The sequence below is a fragment of the Ammospiza nelsoni genome, chromosome 2, assembly GCF_027579445.1.
Source record: "Ammospiza nelsoni isolate bAmmNel1 chromosome 2, bAmmNel1.pri, whole genome shotgun sequence".
Taxonomy (NCBI): Eukaryota; Metazoa; Chordata; class Aves; order Passeriformes; family Passerellidae; genus Ammospiza; species Ammospiza nelsoni.
The window spans coordinates 32,429,964-32,455,269 of record NC_080634.1 but is presented as its reverse complement, the minus strand read 5'-3'; the positions used below and the strand labels follow the sequence as shown (position 1 = coordinate 32,455,269).

Genomic DNA, 25,306 nt, shown 5'->3' with positions numbered 1-25,306 from the left:
AGCTGACGAATTTTTCAGTTCAAGTGGCAGAAAACACCTCTAGTGCTGCATTCAAGTAGAGCTGAAAGAACCTGCCAATCCTACTGAGAAAAGTGCAGTACTTGAACAAAGATTAATTGAAAATAATGGTGAGATTCGGCCTTTAGGAGCCTCCTCATCACCCATAACAAACTTCAGTTCCACTGGCCTTGTGAATTGTCTTTAAACAGCAGATTTCTTCAATAACAGGCAGCAAAACGCTGCTTACAACCAACTTTTCCCCCTTACTACTGCCCTCACTTCCCCACTAATGGAAGCAATCCTATCCCTGCTAACACCAGGGTCTCATTACACAGTAGGCTGCCTATGTGTAAAATCTCCTTTGTCCTGCCTAAACCAGCTACCTGTGCTTCCCTTCTTTCTGCTGCAATTAGCATAAATTCACTCCCACAGCAACAAGATCAATGTGACACAGTACACATCATTTGGTGGCCAGCCTCCCTTCACTGGGTTTTACATGTCAAATTCAGTAGCAGAATATGCTACTTTTGCATACAAGCTCTTGACATTCACAGAAGATTGTTACTCTCTCCAGTAATCTCTTCTTGGATGTGGTAGAATTGATCTGCTGATTTGAGGATCTGCATGGCCTCGTGATAGCGTTACTGCCTTGCGTATTTCCCTTACAAATATCCATCACAGATACAGACAAAATGTCCTAGTTATTATACTTGCCATGAAATATCTGGACATCTGCCACCATCCTTTCTGGCCTTGGAAAAGTTGCTGGGATGGCTGCTGGCCTGGCAATTGCATCCTTCATCTTGATGCAGATGGGAAGCAGCCTCCCTGGGCTGCCCATGTGGTGTACACCAGCAGCTGGTACTGTCAGGATGACGTTCTAGTGGCCAGCTCAGCCCTGGGGTTCTGCTACTGACAGATGGCTCACAACCAGGCAGAGATGTCAGCTCCCCCTAATCCAGCATTCAGGTGAAAAAAGGCAGCCGATTTGAAAAGAACTTTTAAATGTGAAGAAGGAGGACAATCACCACAGGTAAACAAACCTCTTTGCATGGCCTCAGAAACAATAAATCTGGATGTAACTGTGTTTTACTGAATCACAGGGAGACCCTGGGATGCTGGCAAGGGCTTCAGTCATCTTTGCTGATCCCAGGTCTGCTGCTGCTGCAAGCTGAAATTCAGTTTTTAATATCAAGCCACTTTAGAGGTGTCTCAGACATGCTTATACTGGGAACATGGAAAGAGATTAATCCCTAATTGAAGGTCTTATCAATATACTTTCTGGGCTAAGAAATGGGAAGCTTAATGCAAAGACTTTGCTAGGACATTACATAATTTTGACATTTTCTACACACATGACCACAAAAAGAAAACCCCCAGAAAATCAGGAAAATATGGGTAAGCCATAAATGTAGAAATGCCTCTTTACTCCCCTGCTACAGTTAGGTTTTGGGACCACTTACCAAGCCTGAAGAAAGGAGGCTGCACAGTCTCTTTAATTGTGATTGGTATTTGACCTAATGTGCCCTCCTTTGGCATTACGATATATATGAGGCCACACCACAGAATAGAGACTTCCATGGTGGTTTTTTTCAACTTTGAACAACTTTACCACCAAGGCCACTTCTGTTTAGGTCATTTCTATTTAGGCCTTTTTTTTGCTGTGCATGGAGACATGAAAATAGGATCACATACAGAATGTGCATGTGTATGGTGATATTTTTTATTTTTTACTGATACATAAGGAATAGGCTGGGACTAGCGAGCTTTTAGGCTAAGCATTAACATGCTTGCCAAAACCCATAATAGCTGAGCAATTATGAAAGAGCTGGGAGTAACATGAACTTTGTTGCACCTTGAAAAGGCTGGTCCTCTGTCTTGATGAACTGTTGTCTTCCTTCTCCCTGCTCCCTCAGGCTGTCAGGTCAGTGCCTGGATTTTAACCTTGGATAACTCCACAAGCTAAACCTTTACTGACTACAATCAAGTCACCTCCCTGCTTCCACTCTCTCCTCTTCATTGGCATGTATCTTGCTGTCAGGCTATGGTTGAAGGACAGCTAAAACTTATAATTGACTTGTTCACATAAAGATGAATGCTGGGTCACACAGTCATAGAATGTAGGAAGGAATCTACAGCATTTCAGTAAATTATGCATTATATAGCCTGTATATATGCATTATAAGGCCACTTTCACAACAGGTGCTGTGAACTTCTGTATAACAAGAGGAATTTAACATTAGGGATTTTTGTGAAATCTCATGTTACTGAGATTATATTAAGAATACAATGTTGTGGAGGCTAATATTTGCTTTAAAGATATCTATTCCCATGGTCCAGGGACTGCTCCACCCAGAAAACTTCCACGTCATCTGAGAAAGTGAAGGAACTAAATCAACTCAGAATTACATTCTTCTTGAGGTGAAGCACCTGGAACAAAGCTCACTGATTATTTAACCCTTCAGAAGATGTCTTAGGTGGTTGCTGATCTGCTGATCCTTGTTGAATTTCGGTTGGGGCTGGCCTCCACTGGCAGCAAGAAGCTGAAGAATCCAGCATAAATCCAAGCACATAGTGAGCTATCATGTAGATACACATGGAGATAAAGATAGGCCATAGCTAGTACAAGAACCAAGATTTAGGTAGTTTTCCTTTATGGTCTATAGGATCTCATTGGATCCTGTTCCCAGCTGGGTAGAGAGGACAGTTCCACAGACAGTTCTTTCTTGATAGGCCATCCCCAGGCTGTAAAGAATGGAGCCAAATTCTTATTCACCTGCTGAGAAAACTTCTGTGCCCACAGGTTCATCTTAGAAGTGTTGTCTTTTGGGATCTTGGAGATTTTCTGGTAGTCAGAGAAGAGGTGGGTGAAGGGGTCCCAACCAAACCCTTCCTGCAGCTGATGAAAAACAATATAGTGCACAAACAGTTAAGTTATCATTTCACTGGCATTATTCCTGTGTTACACACAGTAGAAAACTCCACGGGGTTTCTGCAGTGTCTTTTAAAATTAATGCAAATTTAGATGAAAGTATCTAGGCTTTTCAGGCTTCAGAGCATAACTAACAGCACTAAAGTACAGAAAAATACCTCCCCATTACACTGATCTCCCAAAACAAACAGAGATCAAAGATACACGGGGAGTAGCCAGAAGTGTCAGTAATTTATTATATAAGCTGCTGCTTTGTGAAAACAGTATCAGAGGGGACACTGACAGAATAGCTGGAAAGAAGGGGCACAGGAGAACAAGGAGTAATGAGAAAAGGGGAGGGAGAGATTATGAACAGAGCATGCTTTGCCTAAGAATATGAACAAAAGGAGTTCATACAGAAAAACTGCTGCTGCAGAATTAGAACTGTTCTTCCATGCACATTTATTCCAGCAGTCATGTTAGTAATCAGGCAGGAGATGAGACATCCCAGCCTACAAGTGTGGGTGAGGCAGCAAGGCAGTGGCCAAACTGGTAAGGTATTGTGGGAAAATTTTTCCCCTTAAAACTGTTCCCCACTGTATAAATATTTTGTTATTGTTTGCACCAAAAATCCTCAGAGGATGACTCTTCAGCTTGACCATGCAGATGCCTATTTGGGATGTGAAGAAGTCAGGATCAATACCCCTCCAGTAAATGCACTTCTCCTCATATGAAGTGTGAGAGCTCTCAGACAAGGGAGCTGAGGAACACTCATCTCACAACAGTAAGTAGCTTAAGCATCATAATGGACATCTGCTTTGCAGTTCCCAGTTAAAATCAGCTGAGTGCTCTCTCCATTAGGCTAATAGTTTCTAGGAGGATTAAGGGAAAGGGGGAATCTCTCTTGCATGCTTCCCAAGAGAATGCACTTTAATCTAGGATAGGGTTCATGTTTTAGAGTCTCGACCACAGTGAGGGATCCAGTTCTGTGTGCAGGAGGATAGGCTGAGCCCATCCTCTTGCCACTTGCTGGACTACATTGACTCCACTCAGTGCACTGGATGATATGAACACCCTCCTCTCTGTAAGTTTTTTAAAAGGTCATGTAACTCACCAGGAGACTATTCAAAGCCTGGCTCTTCTAGACACTTTACAGTGCCAAGGTTTTTTGACAACTAGCCCACCATCCTACAGGAAATCTGCTGTGGATTAAAGAGCTGGGCCCAAGTTTGATCCTCCTTTTCCCATGTTGTATAACAAGCAGCAGTTCCTGTTTCTCTTCCAGGGCGAAAGGTTAGTACATTGCACTGAGCTATCTCCCTGAGTGGCTAAGCCCAAATCTGACAAAGGTTTCCAGCAGACCTCAGCTTTAGGCACTCTGCCTCTTTACCTCTCAGGTGCGTTCTGGGCCCAAGATAAACCCTCTGACAGTAATCAAACACATCAAGGCTCCACAGCTACAGTCAGCAGGCTGCAGACATTCCTCTAACAGAGGCCTCAGTGACTGCACTAAGAACACACACACATTTTCCCTGTTACCTGCAGGTATGTCTCCAGAGCAGTCCACACGTTCCAGTCCTTTAGCTGAGCACCTTTCTTCAGATAGTCTTTTATCCTTTCCTTGCGGCACTGTGGCCTGAGTGCCTGATGGGCCTCATGCCTGGGAATGCCCAGCACCTCCTCATGAACATAGACAGACCAGAGGTTGCATGTGGCCTCTGTGGTGTGAGGGGGGAACTCCCATGCCTGCTGCTGTTGATTGTGTCCCAGCTCATGGATGGGACCCCAAAGACCAGTAGTTTGCATGTTCTCCACGTCTAACATCTCCTTCACTGAATCCAGGTGGCCCATGATGGGGTAGCCAGCATGCATCCAGCCTGCAGGACAGACAGGGAGCAACACGTCATTATGTGCTCACCTCAGTGCTTCTCAGATGTAAATGATTATTGTATTTTTTTTCATTTCTCTAGAGCCTTTCCTCCATCTCACAAATAACACTTTTTTATTACCATGAATGACTAACTTTTCCCAGTGTGACATAAGGAAATACATGATGTTTCACCCTTACAGATAGTGACCCTTAAACAGTCTAACAAGCAAAGGCAGGACTGAACCATCAGTTAAGTGCAGTTCTGCCTGCTTTTCCTTTTTATATATAAATGTACACTCATGGTTGGACTCATGAGGTTGAGGGTGAGGAGAAAAGCCTGACTATTGCCCAGAACAACCCTGAACTCCCACAGGCTGAGCACAGTCGACACCAATGCAACCATGCAATGATGTGACAGCACCATGGCACTCCTTGAGTGCTTCTACGTAGAGAGTGGACACTGCAGACCTGCACTCCAGTGGTCACTGGTGAGGATGAGACACATGGAAAACACATGTGAGTCTGTCATGCTTAAGGACTACACAGCCTGTCATACTTAAGGCTGTTCTTAGCCCTGCAGGATAGCTATTCCATAAACAACCTCCCAGCAGGTTCCTAGGCAAGAAACATGCACTGCAAGGGATTTTACTTCTGCCTCTTTGGTGTCTTCTTCCCTAATTGGCCCTCCTGGAAGATTCCCAAAACTTCATGCAAGAGCAATGCCCCCATATTCAAATACCTGTTGTAGCAGGGTGTAAGCAGCCCTTTACACAGAGGGAGCCTGGTGAATGAACAGGAATGGCAATCCCCCTCCTGCAGGAACTAGGGATCATAGAATGTGAATGGTCTGGAACTAGTTTCTGCAGGAACTAGTGAAGATCTTGAGCTTTCTCTTTTTTAATAAGAGGGATATATGCAATTAGCCATCACCAGCACCCAAAAAGTTCAGATCCAGAAATGTGAGTGAAACCATTTAGTCCACCCAAGCCAAAAGAAATTTTATGTCTGTAGACTATGATATTTTTAACTGGCATTTGCTCAGCACAGCAAAACCTAACACTCCCAAGATGTGCCACAAATTCTTTCCATTGTAGCTTAGCAAAAGTTTAGGGCATCAGGGTTCATGCCCAGCTGTGGTCTCATTGTGGGATGATGAATTTAACCAGGATGAATTTAAGTTTTTTTTTAAAAAAACAACGGAGCAAAATTTTTATTGCAAAGTTCCATGTTTACTATATAATTTGATTCTTGATTGAAGGCACACAGTTCATAACTGGAAAAGCTGTAGTGGGGTAACATCAGCTGCAAAAATACACACTCCTGGGCTTTGACAGCAACACTGGATCTGCTTCCAGATGTGTGCCATCATCTCAGGCACACATCTTTTCAGGCTAAGCTTTGCCCACAATAACCTTTGTGGAGCCCACGTCCAGCAAGTAGGCACGCAGAGGTTTAAAATTGTCACTGAACACATGAGAACACTCCTGTGGCTGAGCCAGAGAGAAAATAGAAATCAGGTCACTGCTTCCCAGCTGTACTGGCTCTGCAGTGCATTCAGGAGGGAGAATGGATAGCTGCATGTGAGCTAAAGCCACTGCAGCCAGCAGCTCTGCATCGTAACACACCCCAACAGGAGAACTGCTGAGAAGACACCACCAGTTTTGAGAGCAGGGAGGCATCTGCAAAGGTCAGTATGTTTTTCAAGCCCTGCCTTACCACATTTGTGAGCTGCTGATGGAGCAGCTCACAATTATGCAAGGGTCACAGTCATTTAACACCTCACATATGTTCCCAGTCTGGTTTTAGCAAAATAACCTTGAAGGAACAGACACTGCTGCTAGAGGCCACTTGCCTCTTCGCCCTGGAGAAGGCCATATGGCATTGTACCCACCACATGAGATCTGGACATCTGTTACAATCCTCTCTGGCCTTGGGAACTTTGCTGGCACGGCTGCCAACGTGCTTATGGCCACCATGATCTTGTCCCACAGGGTCAGCAGCGGCCGTGGGCTCTCCATGTGGCGGATGCTGTCAGAAGGCACCGTCAGGATGAGATTCTCAACAGCCAGCTCTGCCCAGGGAGCAGGGTAGTGCCGGATACAGGCCTCCCACTGCCTTTCACAGGTCTCCCCTACAGAAACAACACACAAAATCAGTTGAGCACAAGTCTGACTTTTGAGCATGCTCACAGAGGTCAAGCTCAGAGAAAGAGAGCAGGTCGTGAAAGTTTCTTGGAAAACAGTATGTGGTAGTTGCATGACTGTGGGTGGTGGCTGTTACATAGCCAGTCCTCAATCTGTTCTCAGGAAGCCTCCTCAGGCTCTTTAATAGGTAGGGAACAGAAAAGGACTGGCATATAACAGAGTAGCATAGCAAGAACAGATCCCTGTTTTGTATCAGAAAACAAGAGGCATCAGGCTTCTCCAGTGTCTCATTTCTTTTTGTCCAGCAGAGTTGCTGTTTCACATAACAATGCTGGCTCTGTTCAGTTTGATGAAGAGAAGAGAAGAGAAGAGAAGAGAAGAGAAGAGAAGAGAAGAGAAGAGAAGAGAAGAGAAGAGAAGAGAAGAGAAGAGAAGAGATGTGAAATTCACCAGAGATATCTTGCAGGATCTAGAGATGGCCATATGAGGGCACAGTAAAGCAAGCAGAGCACAAAGCATGCTTTGCCGTGCTGCCTCTCCCCAGCACAACGGTTTCCATCAGAAATAACAACTCCAGCTCCAAGAAATGTGGGTGTGGACAAACCCTGTCCATTTTGTGAAAGCTCTTTCACCTACTCCCAGCCACTTAGCAGGCTCAGAGTGACTAACCCAGAAGCAGAGATTCATAAATTGTAGAATAGTTTGGATGGAAGGGACCTTAAAGGTCATCTGTTTCAACCCTCTTGTTTGACCAGGGGGGACATCTTCAACTAGATCAGGTTGCTCAGAGCCTTGCCCAATTTGACATTGAATGTTTCAAGGAAAGCATCTATCATCACTTCTTCGAGCAAGTAGTTTCAGTATTCCACCATCCTCATAGTAAAAAATTTCTTCCTTATACATAATCTGAATCGAGCTTCTTTTAGTTAAAAACCATTGCACCATGGCCTACTGCAACAGGTCCTGCTAAAGGGTCTGTCCCCATCTCTCTTGGACTTGCCCTTGGTGAAGCTGTGCTGGCTGTTCCAAATCAGTTCCCTGTCCTCCATGTGCCTTAGCATAGCATCTAGGAGGGTTTGTTCCCTGAACTTTCCAGGCACAGAGCTGAGGCTGACAGGTTGGTGATTCCTATCAGGGAAGGTGGAAGGGACCTCCCTTCCACCATTCTCAAAAATTAGTAGAAAAATGGGAATCCCAGAGGACAACACAGTAAGGAAAATAAATCTGGGTTTTCCTAAATCCAAGCATTTCTAAGACCTTCCTAAACACAGGACCACTTCTCCTTTCAGTCACTGGGACAACGAGCAGCCCTCAGGCAAAAAGGTAAACCAAGGTAAACAAGCCTACCCAGCTTGAAGAAAGGAGCTCTGACTGCCCCTTCCACCGTGATGGGCACGCTCCCCAATGCACTCTTTGCTGGTACTATGATGTAAATGAGGCCACCCCAGAGGCAGGAAACGGATTGTTTCTGGCAGGAAACATCACAGGTGCGGATTACCACTGGGGCCCGTTTCAGCTCCTTGGCTCCAGAGAGGTCATCCGTGTGACACCCAACCTGCACCTGGCAAGAAGAAGAGTAGGAACAGCTGGTCAGAGGTGTGCCAGTGTGAGCTGGCAGACTGACCTCAGCACCCACGGAGCACTGTCCCTGCAGAGCACGCACACAGAAGCAGCCTTCTGACTCCAGCCTAGTCCCTAGCTCAGTCTTACAGCTCTTCTCCCAGTATTCCTGGCCCAACTGCATCCTTCACCAGCAGGTCAGAGTGCTGTAGTGACTTCTTCCACTGCACTGCACTTGCATTAATGATTCCTCCACCCTTCCCCAGCGTCAGAGGCACTTCCTATAACATCATTTGGAGAGATGTGGTCATGACTGGCTTCTTTTACTGCGCCTCCTCCTTAAAGCTCTCATAATAAAATAGACAGCACGTGGCTGCAGGATCAGACAGAAGCACCTGAGTTAACTTTGCATTTCAGCTGCTTCAGGGAGGTCACTGCAAAAAATATCCAAGAAGGTAAGCATTTGCTTCTGTTGTATTTTGCAGAGAACAGGATCCCAAGTAAGAGTGCCTGTCTCATCTGGATACATCTACATGAGCAGCAGTGACAGCACTGTCAAAGGAATTTATGAGAGATCTGGAGAGATGGAATAAAGTTTGGTTCATAGAAGGGCCCAAGTACTTATCCTGGACCTGGAAATAATCTTGATCAGGTTTTTTTGCACCATAACAGAACAAAAACCAACAGCCCTCAAGCAGCAGCCACACTCAATTATCCCGCCAGCACACAGAGAGGGAGGAAAGCAAAAGAAAAGAGAAAGGACACAAGGTGAAGAAATTATGACAAAGCATTTTAAGTGCCACAGGGTGGCAGCAGTAGGAAAGGGCGGGAAAGGTTAGAAAATGCCATTAAGGAGAAAACCCCTCCCCTTGCTACTTTTGAGTTCTAACCCGACAATTACACAGGTGAAAACCAACGCCAAGCAGAGAGAGTTCACCTTCAGGCCCGCACCGACCACCAGGCAAGGGCACGTTATCACTGCTGTGTGCCCTTCGGGGAGGTAGAGTCCTGTGCTCCTCCAGGCTGTCTTTCCTAAAAGATAACAGAACACAGTCCTGAACAGTCAAGCACTTCTTTGTCTGGACCATTACAGATCCTGGAGATTTCAAGTTGCAACAGGAGAATAATCTTCCATCCTTTCCTTTTCCCTTGCTCTACTCTCACAGAACCATCTCGCATTTACCCATCTCGTCAGAAATACATTTTCAAAGAAATGAACAAAATCATCACACCATTAGCAAGCAAGCCCATCCGGATTTACACTTCTGGAAATGCCAAGTTTAAATGTGCTCAGTAGTATCTTATAAAAATGAGAAGGAAAAAAAACAAAAGAGAAAGTAAGCCAAAACCCCAACACTTCCTACACCCAGACCCTCTTATCCTCAAGACCTCATAAGAGGTGCCAGCTATGGTGGGATTACACAATTGAAGTTGTAATGATCATAAAACATTTCCCAAATAACAGACTGACAGTGGCATCGCATTTTTCCTTAGTGACTGGTCCAGCACAAACTGGAGCCACAGGAATTGTCATTTCTAGCTGACTGAAGTGATGAGAAAGCCTCAAGAGATCATTCTGTGCTAGGTGTACCTCTAAGAAGGGTACCACTACAATTCAGCATGTTTCTAGACAGCCTTCCCATGGAAATGCAAGTCTCCTCAGCATAAATCTCTTTAAACACTTGCAATTTACAGAATTTACAGTGCAAAACTGATCCATCTCTACTCTACTGATCAGGCAGATTCCACTCCCTAGTTCTGACATAAAGTTTACTTAGGTATATTTCAATCCAAACACCAGAAGTCCTAAAAAGAGCTGAACTGTCATTAAGCACCCAACTTACAACCTTTCCCATCAACCATGAAAGCAGAACCAGTTTTGTCAAGCAAAACCTAACCCAATGAAAAATGCAAATTAGACTATATCACAGTATGTTACCAGTTTATCTCGGTTTTGCTGAATTTGTACCAAAGGCAGTTTTGAAATGGTGCTCAGGGTTTCCTAGCTTTTCTTTCTTTTTCATTTATGTGAAATGACACAAATTCTGAGTATTTTCAGCTTCTGTCCTGACTCATTATTAAAACCAGTGAGAAGTTATTTTTCAACTTTTCTCTCTGCACAGCCACTGCACTCAGACATTGCCATTCCAGAACAGCCTCTTTTATCTCATTGTAATAATTTGGAAACAACTCCTCTAAATCATATTCTAATTTAAAAAACTCTGTCTAGGGGACAAAAGTTACTAGTGGAATTTAACCCAGAGTTTCAACATATCAGTTGTAAGCAGGAATCTCAGCAATCTGGTACAGATACAAGGCCTAAGCTTAGACAAGTCATTTATGGTGTATTTACTCAATACTTTGGCTTCAATGTGGTGTCAGCCCAAGAAGTTCGTACCATATTTCCAGCCTGTTTCACACCCAAAACCAGATCTTTTCTCCATTGTGCTGATACACCAAGCTGTGGGACTGTGCTATAACTCAGGCTGAAATTACCTAGATAACAAATAAACTTTTTGTTTCTAACTCCCACCTCTGTGTAGGATGGCTATATCAGCACAACTATGGGAACAGCAACCTGCAGTGTGGAGTCCAGGGCTTCTCAGAGCTTTCTTGCCAAAACCATTGTGCCATGCAAGTGCCCTGCAGTACCACTTGTTGGGAGTTCTCCTGTCAGTGCCTGTGCACCAACAGGGAGGAAGCAGGACTGCCATGGGTTGCTTCAGGTGCTAAAATCAGGGCTGGTCACAAAAGGAGCCTGTCTGCCACTGCACTGAGCTCAGTCTCCTCTGAAGGCCAAGGTGAAATTGCACATCTGTGCCCATGTTCAGGCATACACAGACACAGGCACACTGAGGGCAGCCACCCCAGTGATCCCAGCAACAGGATGCCTTGAGAGGAAGAGACGTAACTCCTCACCTGGGTTTGTGCCATCAATTTCCACAGTGACAGGGCAGGCACAGACCCCAGCAGCAGATTTCTGCACCAGAGTAGCGCTGTCTGTCATGGTGAGGGACAGCTCAGTCGCCATGCACAGAAGCACTGCCTCTTTGGAGTTGCTCTTGACGGGGCAGTGCCTGCCGACCTGCGGGATCCCAGTCCTCTTGAGCACTTTGGTCAGGATGCGGTGCAGCGAGGCGTACGCCGGGCAGTCGCGGGCTGGGATGTGCAGGAAGGCAGCACAGTCCTTTGCCAGGAGGCGCAGCCAGCCCTTCAGGGGCTCCGTGAGCTCCTGATGTCCCTGCAGCTGCGTGCTGAAGAGCAGGAGCGCCCTGCGGAAGTGGTAGTGCTCCCCCGGCCCCAGGGCTGGGTACTTGGCTGCCTGGCCGCACTGCCCCAGGATGCTCAGCCCAAAGCGGTTCAGGATCCTGTTGCCAGGATATTTTGCCACAGCAGCTTTGCCAGAGTTCTGGGAAGCCCAGTACCAGGCCTGGCCCCCCATCAGCAGGCCACCTCCCTCTGCCACAAAAGCGTGGATTCTCTCGGCTTCTTTGTCACCGTAAGAAGTGCAGCAGTACACACTGATGTCACCTGCCAGCTGTGACACCTGCGACTTCACCTCTGCCTGAGACAGCAGGCTACACAGCTTCTCCAGGCTGGGATTCACCCCCACCAGCCCCTTCCTGCCGGCATCCAGCCAGGAGACAGCATTGAGCAGGAATCTGGCCAGCTTTGGGGAGAACAGTTGGCCCTCATGGGTGGCCACCACCACGCGGCCGCGGCCATAGCGTGCGGCAGCCAAGAGGCAGCGCTGGGAGCTGTCCAGGCACAGCGGGAAGGACAGGGCTCCGTGCACCAGCAAGGTGGAGGGGATGCCCCCCGTCACCAAATCCAGCTCTGGCACACCGCGCAGGAGAAACTCAGCGTCACGGCTCAGGTTGGCCTGGTGCCTGCAGAACCAAGAGAGGTCCAGGTTAGCCCCCAGCCCAGAACCCTTGGCACAAATGACTGGAGCCATAGCTGAAAATTAAGGAGTTCTCTTCTTGATTTCACAGTGGTCTAGGTTGACTATATGATGCTTTTATCCCCAGTAGTCTTGATCTGTTCATGCTGAATAATAAGTTCTGCACCTTTAGGACGTGTTGCAGAGAGTGAAGGGGGCAGAGAAGAAGCAGCAGTTTGTTTTCACACACTGCACTCACTCCTCCACATTCCTGCTCCTGGGCTGTGTTGTCTGTGGATGGACAGACAGCGGGACAGAGCTCTCCTTTGTTTTAGTTAGTTTTAGCTAGCTGAGGCAAACAAGTTCCCTGGACTGTGGGGTTTTTTTCCCTTTCTCTGGGCCTGTTCAAAGCTGCTCTGGCCTGAACACCAGCAGAGCACTGGCAGCTCACACCTGGGGCCTACCGGGCCGGGCCTGGGCTGCGGCATTTCCAGCGCCTGAGGGACTGATCAGAGACTGAGTGAGCTGAGCTACAACCCGGGGAGGGGACTTTCTCAGTTTGTCATCTCTTTTGGAGCAGCAAGGGGTTTTATTGTTTAACATTGTTTAGGCTTTATTGTTTAATGAACAGGTTTTTTTCCACTTTTCTCCAAGGCCGTATTTCCTCCCAAACCGGTTGGAGAGAGGGACCAATTGAATCTGCTGTCCTAGAGGAGCCCCTCTGGGGGTTCTCTCCCATATTTGTCCTGAACCAGGACACAGAGAATATTTTGAGTTGGAAAGATCATTGAGTCCAACTCTTAAGTGAGTGGTCCATATAGGGATCAAACCCCCCTCCTTGACACTATTAGTAGCACCATGTTCTAACCAACTGAGCTATTCTCAGTGGCCATCCTTGCCTCTCCTTTCTCCTTCATCCCAGGACAACAATCTGTCAGTTCTTCCGTTAAAAAAAAAAAATCCATCAATGCCTCATTTTTCGCCTTTTAAAGCCTCAGTTGTTACAGCCAAGCAAATCTGTAGGAATCTCAGCCATCATTTAAAAATTGGAATAAATAGGTCAAAAGGAAGCTTCTAGACCTCTGTCTTTGAAGAGGCACTTGAAAATCTAAATACATTTAGATTAAAAAATCAGACCCCTCATAGTTTTTTAAACTGCACATTTAAACTGCACATAATGTGGGAATCAGCATATCTCCTCTAAGAGAAACTTCCTCTATTTGCCCCACCCTAGGCTTAATTGAACTAGGCGAGCCCAAAAAATTTCTGTACTTTTCCCAAGCTCTGCCACTGCTGAGAACTGAAGAAAGGGGTGCTGGGACAGATGGGCTACACAGACAGGCAGACACACAGCTAGACAAATCATGAATGACTGGAAATTGAATTAGAGCCTTAACACATACACCTCACATTACACCTCCCATTGTCAGTGTCCACAATAAAAAGAGATTAGGCTGTGCAAGGCTCTCTTATCTCTGCTATTTTCATATAACTCCTATGTGTCACTGTGAGAAAGACACGCTGAATTACTCTCATTTGCTTTGTGTACACTTTCCCCTGGTTCTGCCAAACAGTTTTCCCCCAACACCTGTGAAGGATCTGTTGCTACATGGCCATTGCTGCCAACTCAGTGAGAATAAATGATGCTGCCCTTCCTCATGCCCGTAGGACAGGAATTAAATCTGCAGCTCTTCTTTGGTTATTACTTTACTGAGACCCTTTGTCACACAGAGCATGTGTCCAGACATATGGCACAGCTCTTGTCTCAGACTGAAGCCTGATTCTCTGCACACAAATCTGGCAAGACCCAGATGTACAGAGCTGTTGCGTTACACAGAAATTGGAGATCAAAATTTCTCTGTGGCTCTAGATTCAAACAAAACCCCCACAAAAACAACCTCAACAAGGTGTAATTCACCCTTAGTTACCATTTGAAGTCTTGTTAATTGTGATGTAATTTTTCTCCTGAAATCTCCACCCCTTTCCCTCTTCCATGCCTTGTGCATGAAGCAGTGGGAATGTGCTTTTGCAGTGCAGGTGGTAACATGAAGCAAGCAGCAAATTTTAATTAAGAAACCTGATTTGTTAGCTGCGCCCTAAGCATTTCACGGAATTAAACAGCAGAGCTCTCTACTACCTTTACCAGAAAACAACAGAAAGTATCAGATCCCATTAATTGTTTGAAAATATTAGACATTTAGCATTCTACATCCACAAGGAAAAGGCTGTGAAGGAAAGACTTGCAGGGAGTTTTACTGTAATTGCTGTGGCTGTCACTACAGTGAAATGAAGCTGCCACACAGAGGAAGTGCAGCAGCACAAATGCTCCCTGGAGAACCTGCTGTGCCTTATGTAACTTAGCAGAAAGCGGCACGAGAAAGAGCCTGGCACAGCCACTGGCAAGGGGAGGAAGAGAGCAGGGCAACATCCAGGTCTCCAATGCCTGGTCAGTTGTGCAATATGAGCCCTGAGTTTTACACCTGATAATCCAGAACCCAAAGAGCCAAACTGAGATTTCTTGCCCACAGCCTGTTTCAGAAGCTGAGAAGGGAGGCGGCACCCAGCCTCAGCTCTGGCCAGCTCCAGGGGCTTACCTGCAGAAGCAAATTCCTGCAAGGAACAGGCTAAACAGGTTTGGCAGATGTCAGCCAGAGCCTGGCCCAGAGAGCTGTCCTGCTGCTTCATCTCCACCATGGTTTACAGCTGTGGGAAAGTTGCCCTGAATGTAGGGATGTGTGGGGAGAGGGAGAGGAGTTCCTTCTCCTGTCCCTGTTTTGCTGCATTTTACTCAGGTACACTTGATCAAGCAGGCTGTTCTAAAAGATGCCTCCTCTCATTTCCTTCTCTGAGCATGGATTCTCTGGGCCTGGTCCTGCTGCCCTGGAAGCAGTTGAAGACAGCATTCTTTCCAATTGCAAAGAATGGTCCTCTTTAAATCGGAAGGCAACAATTCCATGCTGGTTATTAAAGAACCAGCATTTACCATCACCCTCACCTCTCACCTCCCAAATCTTCTACAAACTCACCCACATAACCTAACTGCTGCTTTAAAGAGAGGGCAACTCAGATACTCACGGGACAACTAATGGGATCTTGGGAATCTTCTTGGCCACTTTGAAGACGCCTTTTTCCACGGTGTTTCCTGTGAAGTACACGCCAGCCACGCTGGTCACCTGGTTCCCAGGGAATTCGAACAGCACCTTCTCCTTGCCGTGTTGACTTGCCCAGTACCAGGCTTGGCCTCCAACAAGCAGCCCTCCACCCCCTTTGACAAAGTCCACGATGCCTCTGGCCTGGGAGCTGTCATAGGCATCCATACAGAACACCCCCATGGACGGGCCGGGCTTTGCCTCCACCTGCACTCGGGTGCCAGCCTCGAGCAGCACCTGGGACAGGGAATCCAGCTGAGGATGAACCCCAACCACAGCCTCCGGGCAAGGCTTGAGCCACCCCATGGCATTCCTGAGAAACTGGGAGAACTTGGGGCTCTTCAGGATTCCTTCATGGGAAACAACCACCATCCGGCCCTTGCCATACTGTGAGACCGCAATCAGGACCTGCTTCTTGGCGCTCAGGAGCACAGGGAAGGCGTCCTCTCCAACAAGGAGCAGCTCACAGGGAACAAAACCTCCAGTGAAGTCCCACGGCCCGACACCATCCACTAACTGCTCGTAGGTGGCACAGGGTTTCATCTCCAGGACACTCCTGTCTGGTGGAGAGAAGAACAACCTCCATTACAGTGAAGTTCAGAAATAAGGAACAGCTGTAACAACCCCTGGAGCAATTTTTTTGTCAGCTAGTAGGAACTTCAAACAAAGAGGAGTCAGATTTGTGAATGCAACTTTTTTGGGGATTTAGTTTGTTTGTCATTTTGTTTGGTTTTTTTGCTTGTTTTAGCTTTGTTATCACACTATTTACATATTTAAATAGAAGTGACAAGTATACCATGATTAGGGAGACAAAATGACTGTTTCAACAAATTCTGCTATGCACCAGGGAGGAAAACAGGGAAATAAAGGTATTCACTGTCCCATTAACAATTTATTTGAAGAGAGAGAGTGCCAGAAGCTCCAGGAAGTCTACTAGGAACTTGTATGGTAGAGGTGGTTTACACAGGAACAGCCAGAAAATGAAAAAGCTGTATCAACACAATGCACAATATAATTCAAACATACCATTCACATTTTAGCTCCTAATTGGATACGTACAGAGCTACATGCTGCTGCTGCAACATGTTGTACTTTTCTACCTCCATTTTAGCACTATAAGCCTGTGCTTAGTATTAGGAGGTGCTGTGAGGGAGAGGAAAGTCAGCAAAAATGCTGGAGATGACCAGCTTCACTGCAATAACTGTCAGTTTAAAGCACATAGTACCGATGAGAACATGTCTGGGCACAGGAGATTAATGGCCTAGTTCCCTGATCCAAACTGTTTTAAATCTCAATAAAATAACTTCTCTTTCCCATAGCTTTGTTTCATCTGTTTTCCCACCTGTGAAGTAAGGAGAGTGTACTGACCTCAATTGCCAAGCCCTTTGAGGTCTGTGAGTGACACTGCTCTGTTAAGGCTCCCCCGGTTTCAAAGTTTGGCTCAGCTTTGTCCTGAAGTTGTCTTCTGCTGATCTGGGGCAGCTGTGGCTATGCAAACAGGAAGGCTTTGAGGTATGAGACTCTGACCCAGTCCCTCCCAGCTTGTGTCATTCAGGATTCAGAAGAGTGACTGAGCACAACACCTACAGCAAGGGAAGGAGCTGCTCTGAAGGGGCGTGGACCTTTCCCTGGCAGCATCCCTTGCCAACACCAGGCTTCACACACACTTCACATTTGGCTACCCTGAAAGCAAACCCTTGTCATCCAAACACAGGAAAATGGCAAGTCCTGGAGAAGCTGCATCCTTGATCTGGATTTGTCAGAAGCCCCAGGGTGCTTAGAAACAGCAACCTGATCTAGAATGACAGTATCACTTATCCTCTGTGGTCATGCCTGGAAGTGCTGTTTTTCACCAAAACTATCATAGGACTCCTCTATTCTCTTGCATATGATTCATGAGTCAAAGCTGATTCATGAGTCAATTTAACATGGGATTAACATGGGGATAAAAACCACAATGCCCAGTAACAAAGTGCTTGATTGCTGCCTTAGTCTGAATCTCAGCTTTTTGTTGCTGGGTTTGAGGAAGCCCTACATGTAAAGGCAAATACAAGGTCTAAGTGCTTTAGGGTATTTTACTACAAAGCATGCAGCAAAGCAGTAACGCAGCCTTGCAAAATACTGAGGGGTGTTTTGGTGATTTCTGTGGATTTGATACTAAAGTACCTATACTGACACACTGACCATGGTGCAAGGGAGAGGAAAAGTGGTTGGATAGTTTCAGCAACTCATATGAAGCTATAGAATCACAACTACTGAATGGTTTGGGTTGGAAAAGGACTTAAAAGAACATCTAGTTTCAAACCTTTTGCCATGGGCAGGAACACTTTTCACTAGACCAGATGCTCAAAGCCCCATTCAATCTGGCATTGAACTCTTCCAGGCATGGGGCATCCACAGCTTCTCTGGGCAACCTATGCCAGTGTCCTACCATCCTCGGTAGAGAATTTCTTCCTAATGTCTAATCTAAACCTGCCCTTTTTCAAGGCCTTCCCCCTTGTCCTGTCACTGCATGCCCTTGTAAAAAGTCCCTCTCTAGCTCTCTTGTAGCCTATTTTAGGTGCTGGAAGGGGCTCTAAGATGCTCCTGGAGCCTTCTCCAGTCTGAACAACTCCAACTCTCTCAGCCTGTCCCCATAGGAGAGGTGCTCCAGCCCTCTGATCATCTCAGTGGCCTTCTCTGGACTTGTTCCAAGAGGTCTGTGTTTTCCTTCTACTAGGAACCCCAGAGCTGGATGCATCACCCCAGGTAGGATCTCACAAGAGCAGAGGGGCAGAATTCCCTCCCTTGCCCTGCTGTTCATGCTGCTCTGGATGCAGCCCAGGGCACGGTTGGTTTTCTAGGCTGTGAATGTACATTGCTAGGTCATGGACTCCTGGTCAAACCAACACCCTCAAGTCCTCCTTGGCAGGGCTGCTCTCAATTAATTCTCCATCTAGGCTGTACTTGTGCTTGGGATTGTCCCTCAGTTATTCTACATGGGGACAAACCACAGGACTAGGTTTGATATAAGATCAGCAAACTTCTTAGTCCCCACCTTTCTTATCACAGGATCTGAAAGCTAACATCCTACGCTCTCAACCTAGGAACACTCCTGGTCCCTGGCATTTATCCAGAACAAGGAGTGGCTGTTTTGGAAAGGATGTTAATTCTCTTGACTGAAAGCAATTGAGACCATATAACAGAATTACCAATTCCTATGTAATCACAATTTTTCCATTTAAATTGTGTGAAGCATTTCAGAGTGGAGGGAAGAAGTGCACATATTAGACCCCGAGCAGACACAACTACAGATGATATCCTCTATCTAGAGAGAGAAGGGAAAAAACTCAGCAGGAACAGAGAACATACATGTCTAACAAGAATTGAAGGAAGCTGCAGAAGACTGAGCTGGCTCACATCAATTAGGAGGAAACAACCATGAGACCTGGGCCCATATCGAAGGAAGATCTTGGCTCCTAGCTGTGTCCCCTCCTAATGTGGAAGCAAAAATTCTCCATGACAGTGTCTCAAGACAGATTCTGAATTCCTTGTCTTCCCTCCTGCACCTTCCACCTCTCACCTCCAGAGAGATCCTCCTCCCTGCAGAGCTGAGAATACTGCGAGAGTAGGTATTGAAGCAAACATTTATAAACCCTGCCAGAGGACTAAATCTATCCCAGTCTTTTTTCTGTCTCTGGAAAAGGGACAAAAATGTGATGGGAAGTTAATGGGATTTCATTAAATGCAAACTTAGGATTCCATCATCTGCTGTCCAAAAGCCACCACACACAGGCAAAAGAGATATGATTCAAAGGAAGGAATACCCCTTGGTCCACTCAGGAAGAGTATCTGTGAGACAGAGGACCTGGGCAAGTTCTGAGGGTGAATATGGGAATATATTTTGTGTGTTAAGTGGTCAGTCACTTTTGCACAAGTCTTCAAGGTCCCCACAAAACACGGGAGGACTTCCATGAGTAAAAATTATGGGATTGTGCACTATCTGTGAAGTATAGGACAAAAGAGGCAAGACAGGCACTGAGATGTCTCTCCTGTTAACACCACAGGTAAGCCTAAGCGAGTGGGACACTCCATTTCTAGGGATTTGGCTGTTCTTCCTCATTAGGGTGAGCCCATGCGTTTTCCAGTCTTTCCTCTCTTTCAGATTTGCAATCTAGCTGTCTGCACAGTAACTAAGAATCAGCAATACTGCAAAGTCTGTAAGCAGTAAGGAATTGGTGGACTCTTGCTTCTTCTCATCTTTATCAACAAATTGATCAAGGAGAGGAATTATGATGTTTAGCATTTGCTGAAGACACAAAAATACTTATTTTCATTATCTGTTCATCAGCAACAAGGTTTTAAACTGAAAGAGGGTAGATTTGGATTTCCCAGATTTGGCTATAAGGAAGAAATTTTTTATGGTAACAGTAATGAGACACTGTCACAGTCCAAACATCCAGTCTGACCTTCCTCTGACACAGCCAGAGAAAAGGGATGGGGAAGTGGGAGGAAGCCAAGCAAGAAAACTTGCATGGGAAACACAAAATTAGGAAAAAATACATTAAGAAAACCTTTCTAGAGTTACATAATAAAAGTAGAAAAAACAAAGTTAAATACGTCTAAAGGAAGGAGAGATGAAGAAAAAGTAGATTAGGTTGCAAATTAAGGAGAACTCTAAAATTAGATCAAGATAGCAATCACCAAAGGAAGCTACTGCAGGTATTTATTTTTAACAATGACAGGCCTAAGAATTATTAGGAAACATACTGAAAATTGATGAAGTCTAAAAAAATCTATTTTTTTAGTAAAAATGCTGCAGAATCAATTAGGCAATTACCATGTGTTATTTGTATTATTTTCATGTGGCACTTCAGAGCAATAGATTATAAAACATTACAATTTCCAAGCCTAGTAAAATGTTGCAGTGGTTTGAGGAAAAAAACAACATGAATTGCCCATCCTTTCTGGTGGTGTTACTATGCACACCAGTGTTAGGGTACACTCACTGGCTAATGAGATGCAAAGAAATAGAAAATCTGAATGTCTAAACATACATTTGTCCAGTAATCTTAAGTACTTTCAAGGCAAGGAAAGAACAAAAGGAAACCAACTGATTAAACATGATCAGTGTATTTGGAAAGGTATATAACAATTATAATTCATTCTACTAAATTTCTGTGAGTTGGAAGTTAGCTAATGAGCTATAATTGGTGAAGACAGGAATACACGGAATCAGAAGAAATGCCTATAGAAACAAGTGCTGTTTAGTCTTTTTGAAAATATTTACCTGGGATCTAAAAAGGACAGCATATATCACATACATGAAATCACCAAATAATAGAAATCAAGGTACAGAAGCACAGAAGAAATAACCTTACTAGGGAACAATTTTTTAAAAATGAGACCTTGCCTAGCTGTAAGTCCTACAGTCTGTAATTTTAGAAAAGCATTGACATCTATTTGTGAACAGGGAGCCGAGCAGTGCAGAAATCCCTGGGAAATGCAGACACAGAGCCCTTTCCAGCCTGGCGCTGGAAGGGTTGAGTCTCATTTGCATGCCTGCTGTGTAACAGCTCAGATCCCTCCCCTGTAAATGTAGCTCGGTTGTAAAGCAGGGGACGAGTGAACACCACCCCTTTCAGTTGAGAAGGAGCAGAAAAGAGAGAGGTCTGATGGTGTGCGGGCCGTGTCAATCCACTGCAGTCTGCAGTGACGCGGTCATGAATATGGAAAAACAACAACTTTAGCCCTCCCAAACCAAAAGGATGCCACGGAACTTGATGTGCTATATCCGGTTGGAGAGCAAGGGAAAGCAGGGATACTGGGACAGGTCAGTGCAGCTGAGACTGAGGAACAGGCAGGGCATAACTCAGGTGATGGGCAGCTTAATAATCTATCACTGACATGTCACACAGAATTCAAGTGTAGGGTCAGACTGATGAAGATTTGTGTTCTATTGTGGACTTCAATGGCAGCACTGCTTATTGCAACAAAAAAATGTGCAATTCCATAAACTGAGCATTGCTTCCTCCTTATCACCACTATTTTTTATAATGAAGCAAGCAGAAATAATTAAAGCTGACCCTGATCTATTAAGTCACATTCTTTTCCAGCTCAGTATAAGTGTGACACACCAACTGATGAGCATCTGGGGTTTCCTTGGATTTCGACAGCAACCAAACAATCCCTCTGAAGAAATGTATGCCAATAAAAAAAAAAAAAAAAAAAAGAACAAGTTTACTTAATCCTTTGTAACAATCAATGAATGTTTTAAAGCCTTCCTTCAAATAACATGGGTGCACAAATTATTGCTTTTGCCCATGGTGTATGAGCTATCTTATCCATACTAGCTTCCCCAGGAAGGTCTTCACCACACTCAAGCCATGCTGGGCTGGATTTTGTGTTCCCTGGCAGGTGGCATCAGGGTGTCCCTGCTGATGTCTGGCTGTCTGTCCACCTGCCAGCTGGTGGCCAGTGCCAGTCAACACAGAGTGTGTGGCTTCTGCCTTTATTCCTTTCTTACACCCTGTGCTCAGCCCCTTCAAGCCGATCAAGCATGAACCCAGCGCTCTTGATGAGTGTGGTTTCAGTTCCTGTTCCAATCACAAAGTAATAGGGTCATTCCTTTTTTGGTTACTGTGTTTGCCGTTATCTCGAAATGTCATCTTGGAGCTTGAACAGACACGCATTCCTCACTTCTTTTCCCGGTTCCAGGAGTCTGCCATGCCAGCATCATCAACAGAGCTGGGCAAGTGAACTTGCAGGCCACAGCATGTCATGGTGGGGCTTTGATTAACCCACACAGCGCAGTGACTCCAGCCATGGCACACCTGGGAAGCCAACCCCGTGACAGGTCCTCCCTTCCCGATGGGCTTTAGGCCACCTTGAGTCCCACCCTTGCCTGTGCAGGACCTGTTGATAAAGCTATGTCTGAGCTGCGGTGCCCTATGGCATCTTCTATGTTTTAAGTCCAAGCCTTGTTACCTTCAGCAAGTCTTTACATAAACCTATTCCTAAATCTAGCATGTTGCTGACCAGCTTTAGGTTGGCTTTAGGTTGTTCCAGACTCTTGCTGGAATTTGTTGTTTTTTCAGGACACTTTACTGCTTGGAATGTTCTCGGATGCCTTAGGCAATCATCTCACTTGTCTTCCGCTCTGCCTGAAAGCTATAGCCAAAATTTTCATTTTCCCTTCACCTAAGCGTACCCATCAAGTTCTGAAATCTTTCCTTTGTGTCTTCTGAGAGCAGGCCTGACATGAGGTGCCTTTACAATGCTGTGGTACTATAAGAAAGCAATTAGAAGAAGCTTGACAAGAGACTGTTCTGACCTGCCTTCCCTCCATGCACACCCTACTGGAAGCATTATGGCATTGACATCATCCCGCTGTTCTTTTGCTGCTGTCTCTGTCCCCTTTTCCATAAAGCCCTCCACACACAGCCTGTCAGGGAGGCCCTCAAACAGTATCTAAACAGTATTTGGAAAGTTACTAAGGAACATAACTTGCAGTACTTGGTTTAAATTACTTATGTAAGGGCTTGCACTGCTATGTTGAAAACTAGGGGATGGCTGGAAATATGAGCTGTATAACATCTGTAAATGATCTCCACTAAAAGACCTCCTTTCCTTTCTACTACTTATCACTTTATCAAACTTGGTTCTAGCATGTTTGGCAGTTGTAGATAATTTGGCACCAATTACACATACTGCATTTTCCAAATGCTGGATTATGAAGTAGAAAACATGCAGCTGAAAAAGTACCAGTACCAAACAGAAACTTCATTGCCAGGCGTAAGACAGAATGACCTGCAAAGATTTATTTTAAACCAACACATAGCTGGTTTATTATTAGAAGTAGATGAAAAAAAGATGTCAGATGGATTGAGAGCGTAGGAGAACTTGTGTGCTAATGCTGACTGGAGATTGTAAATTTAGCACCCTACAGACTCATTAGAGGAAGAATTATCTCCTGTGTTTTTGCTGTGCCTCCTGCAACAAGACCTGCTAGACCTGCTGGACTAGAACCAACTTAGATGCTTCTCTCCGTGTTCCTCGGTGTATCAAGGTCCAGAGTCTACGCACAGAACCAGCTTTGTACCTCCTACAGATCTAATCTGCAATCAAATAACTCATCCATGTTAAATTGCAAATTGTGAGCAGCTAGAAATTTCTAGACCAAGTGCACGCAGAAACCACAATCCTCTCCTCCTCTGCCTTCTCCCTTCTTACTCAGATTGAAAGTCAACTAAAGTGTATGTTTGTGAGGGGTTGAAAAGCATGTTCTTTCTCAGGGGAAACCTGTCGATTTTGCAGTTTACACCCAGCTGCCAGAGTAACTACAGGTTCTTTTAGTCTGTTTTGCTATTCCTTTTCTTTGGAACCAGCAGAGCCCACCTCAGGGTGCTGGAGTTGCCGTGTACCAGGCACAGACGCAGCTTTACGTTGGCACAGAGCAGCCCCGCTCAGGTCAGACGCAGCCTGTACCCTCCTCACAGAGCAAGCTCCCACTCCAGGGATTTGCACTGGAAGCGCCTGGGGACGGCACTGCGGCTTGGAAAGGCAACTCGGGTACACTGCGCGCCCGCCTCCGAGCCTCCTTTCCCCTTCAGTCACCGCTTTAACAAAAGCTCAAGGAAGCTCAATCATCACAGCGAGCATGCACAGGCTCAAGGAGGCTCAAGCATCACGCTGCACAGCGAGCACCAAGCGCGGCGGGCGCAGCAGAGGCGGCGGCTCCGCACGGCTCCCGCTGCCCGGGAGCGGCGCCGGCGCTGCCCGGGAGCGGCGGGCGGAGCTGCACTGAGCTGAGCTGAGCCGAGCCGCGCCGGCCCCCCGCCCAGCACCCACCGGGAAAGCCGAGGGAGCGGGCGGGAAGGACAGTTCAAGAACAGCCGGGAAAGGTGCCGCCGCCCTGTGCGAGGAGTGGGCAATGCTGCAGCTGCGCGGCCGGGGGGCGGGTGTTCAAGGCTTGCAGTGCAAGGCTGAGCCCATTTAACACTTTTGCTTTCCTTATTTATGGCGAAGGTGATGGATACGATTCTAATCCGATTTTGAAAACTGGATTTTGCAAATAATTTGGCCGAATGTACCATACCATCCGGGAGGGATGTACAGATGCTGAGTAACCCAGAATTAGACTGGTCTGCTAATTCCTGCATATTCGTACTAATGTTCTTCATATTAAGAGGGGGCACCTATTTCTATTTATGCATCCCTAAATACTCCAACAGCAGGCTGACGCGCAAATCGGTGCTATTTTATCTGGATAGATACAGACAAGCAAGCCATAGAGCTTACACTCTGTGTCCTAAGCATGTCCTTACCTTTCCTGGTCCGGGGTAACAAATGGCTTTCAAACACACGGCTCCTAATGGGACCCCAATCAAGGGATGCCCGAGCTCCCCGGGATGCACGCTCGCTGTCGGCTCGGTGCTTCTGTGCCCAAAGATACTACCTTTCCGGGGACCACCTAGTACTGCGTGGTGGGCAAAAAGAATATAAGCCATGCATCTGCACAGGGTTGCCAAAACTGAGGGGTCAGACGGGTTACTTTATTGTAAGTGCAGCTTACAGTAAAGCTTCCCCAGGGCAGGACGCAGCAGCTCCTCCTCGCTGCCGGGCGGGCTTCCCTGCATCACCAGCGAGAGGCGGGCGCACCTGCCCTGCAAGCCCGGCGCTGTAAAAGCGCGCCCTCCCTCCTCTCATCAATAAGCTGCTCTTCTTCTTCTTCTTCGTCGTCGTCGTCGTCCTCCTCCTCCTCCTCCTCCTCCTCTTCTCTCCTTCGCCCCCGCCACCCCGGAGTATAAC

General features: G+C 46.1%; 1 protein-coding gene across 1 annotated transcript; it reads right to left on the bottom strand.

Annotated features, from left to right (window-relative positions):
• Window positions 1-1,718: 1,718 nt before the first annotated feature.
• On the bottom strand, window positions 1,719-25,224 carry TCAF2 (TRPM8 channel associated factor 2). The gene is made up of 9 exons (XM_059466058.1): window positions 25,071-25,224; window positions 24,823-24,974; window positions 15,444-16,077; window positions 11,405-12,375; window positions 9,423-9,517; window positions 8,273-8,486; window positions 6,673-6,912; window positions 4,451-4,788; window positions 1,719-2,899 (listed from the first exon to the last, which is right to left on the bottom strand). The coding sequence occupies exons 3-9, from the start codon at window positions 16,058-16,060 to the stop codon at window positions 2,654-2,656; spliced, it is 2,721 nt and encodes a 906-aa protein (XP_059322041.1). The 5' UTR covers window positions 16,061-16,077; window positions 24,823-24,974; window positions 25,071-25,224; the 3' UTR covers window positions 1,719-2,653.
• Between the last annotated feature and the right edge of the window lie 82 nt (window positions 25,225-25,306).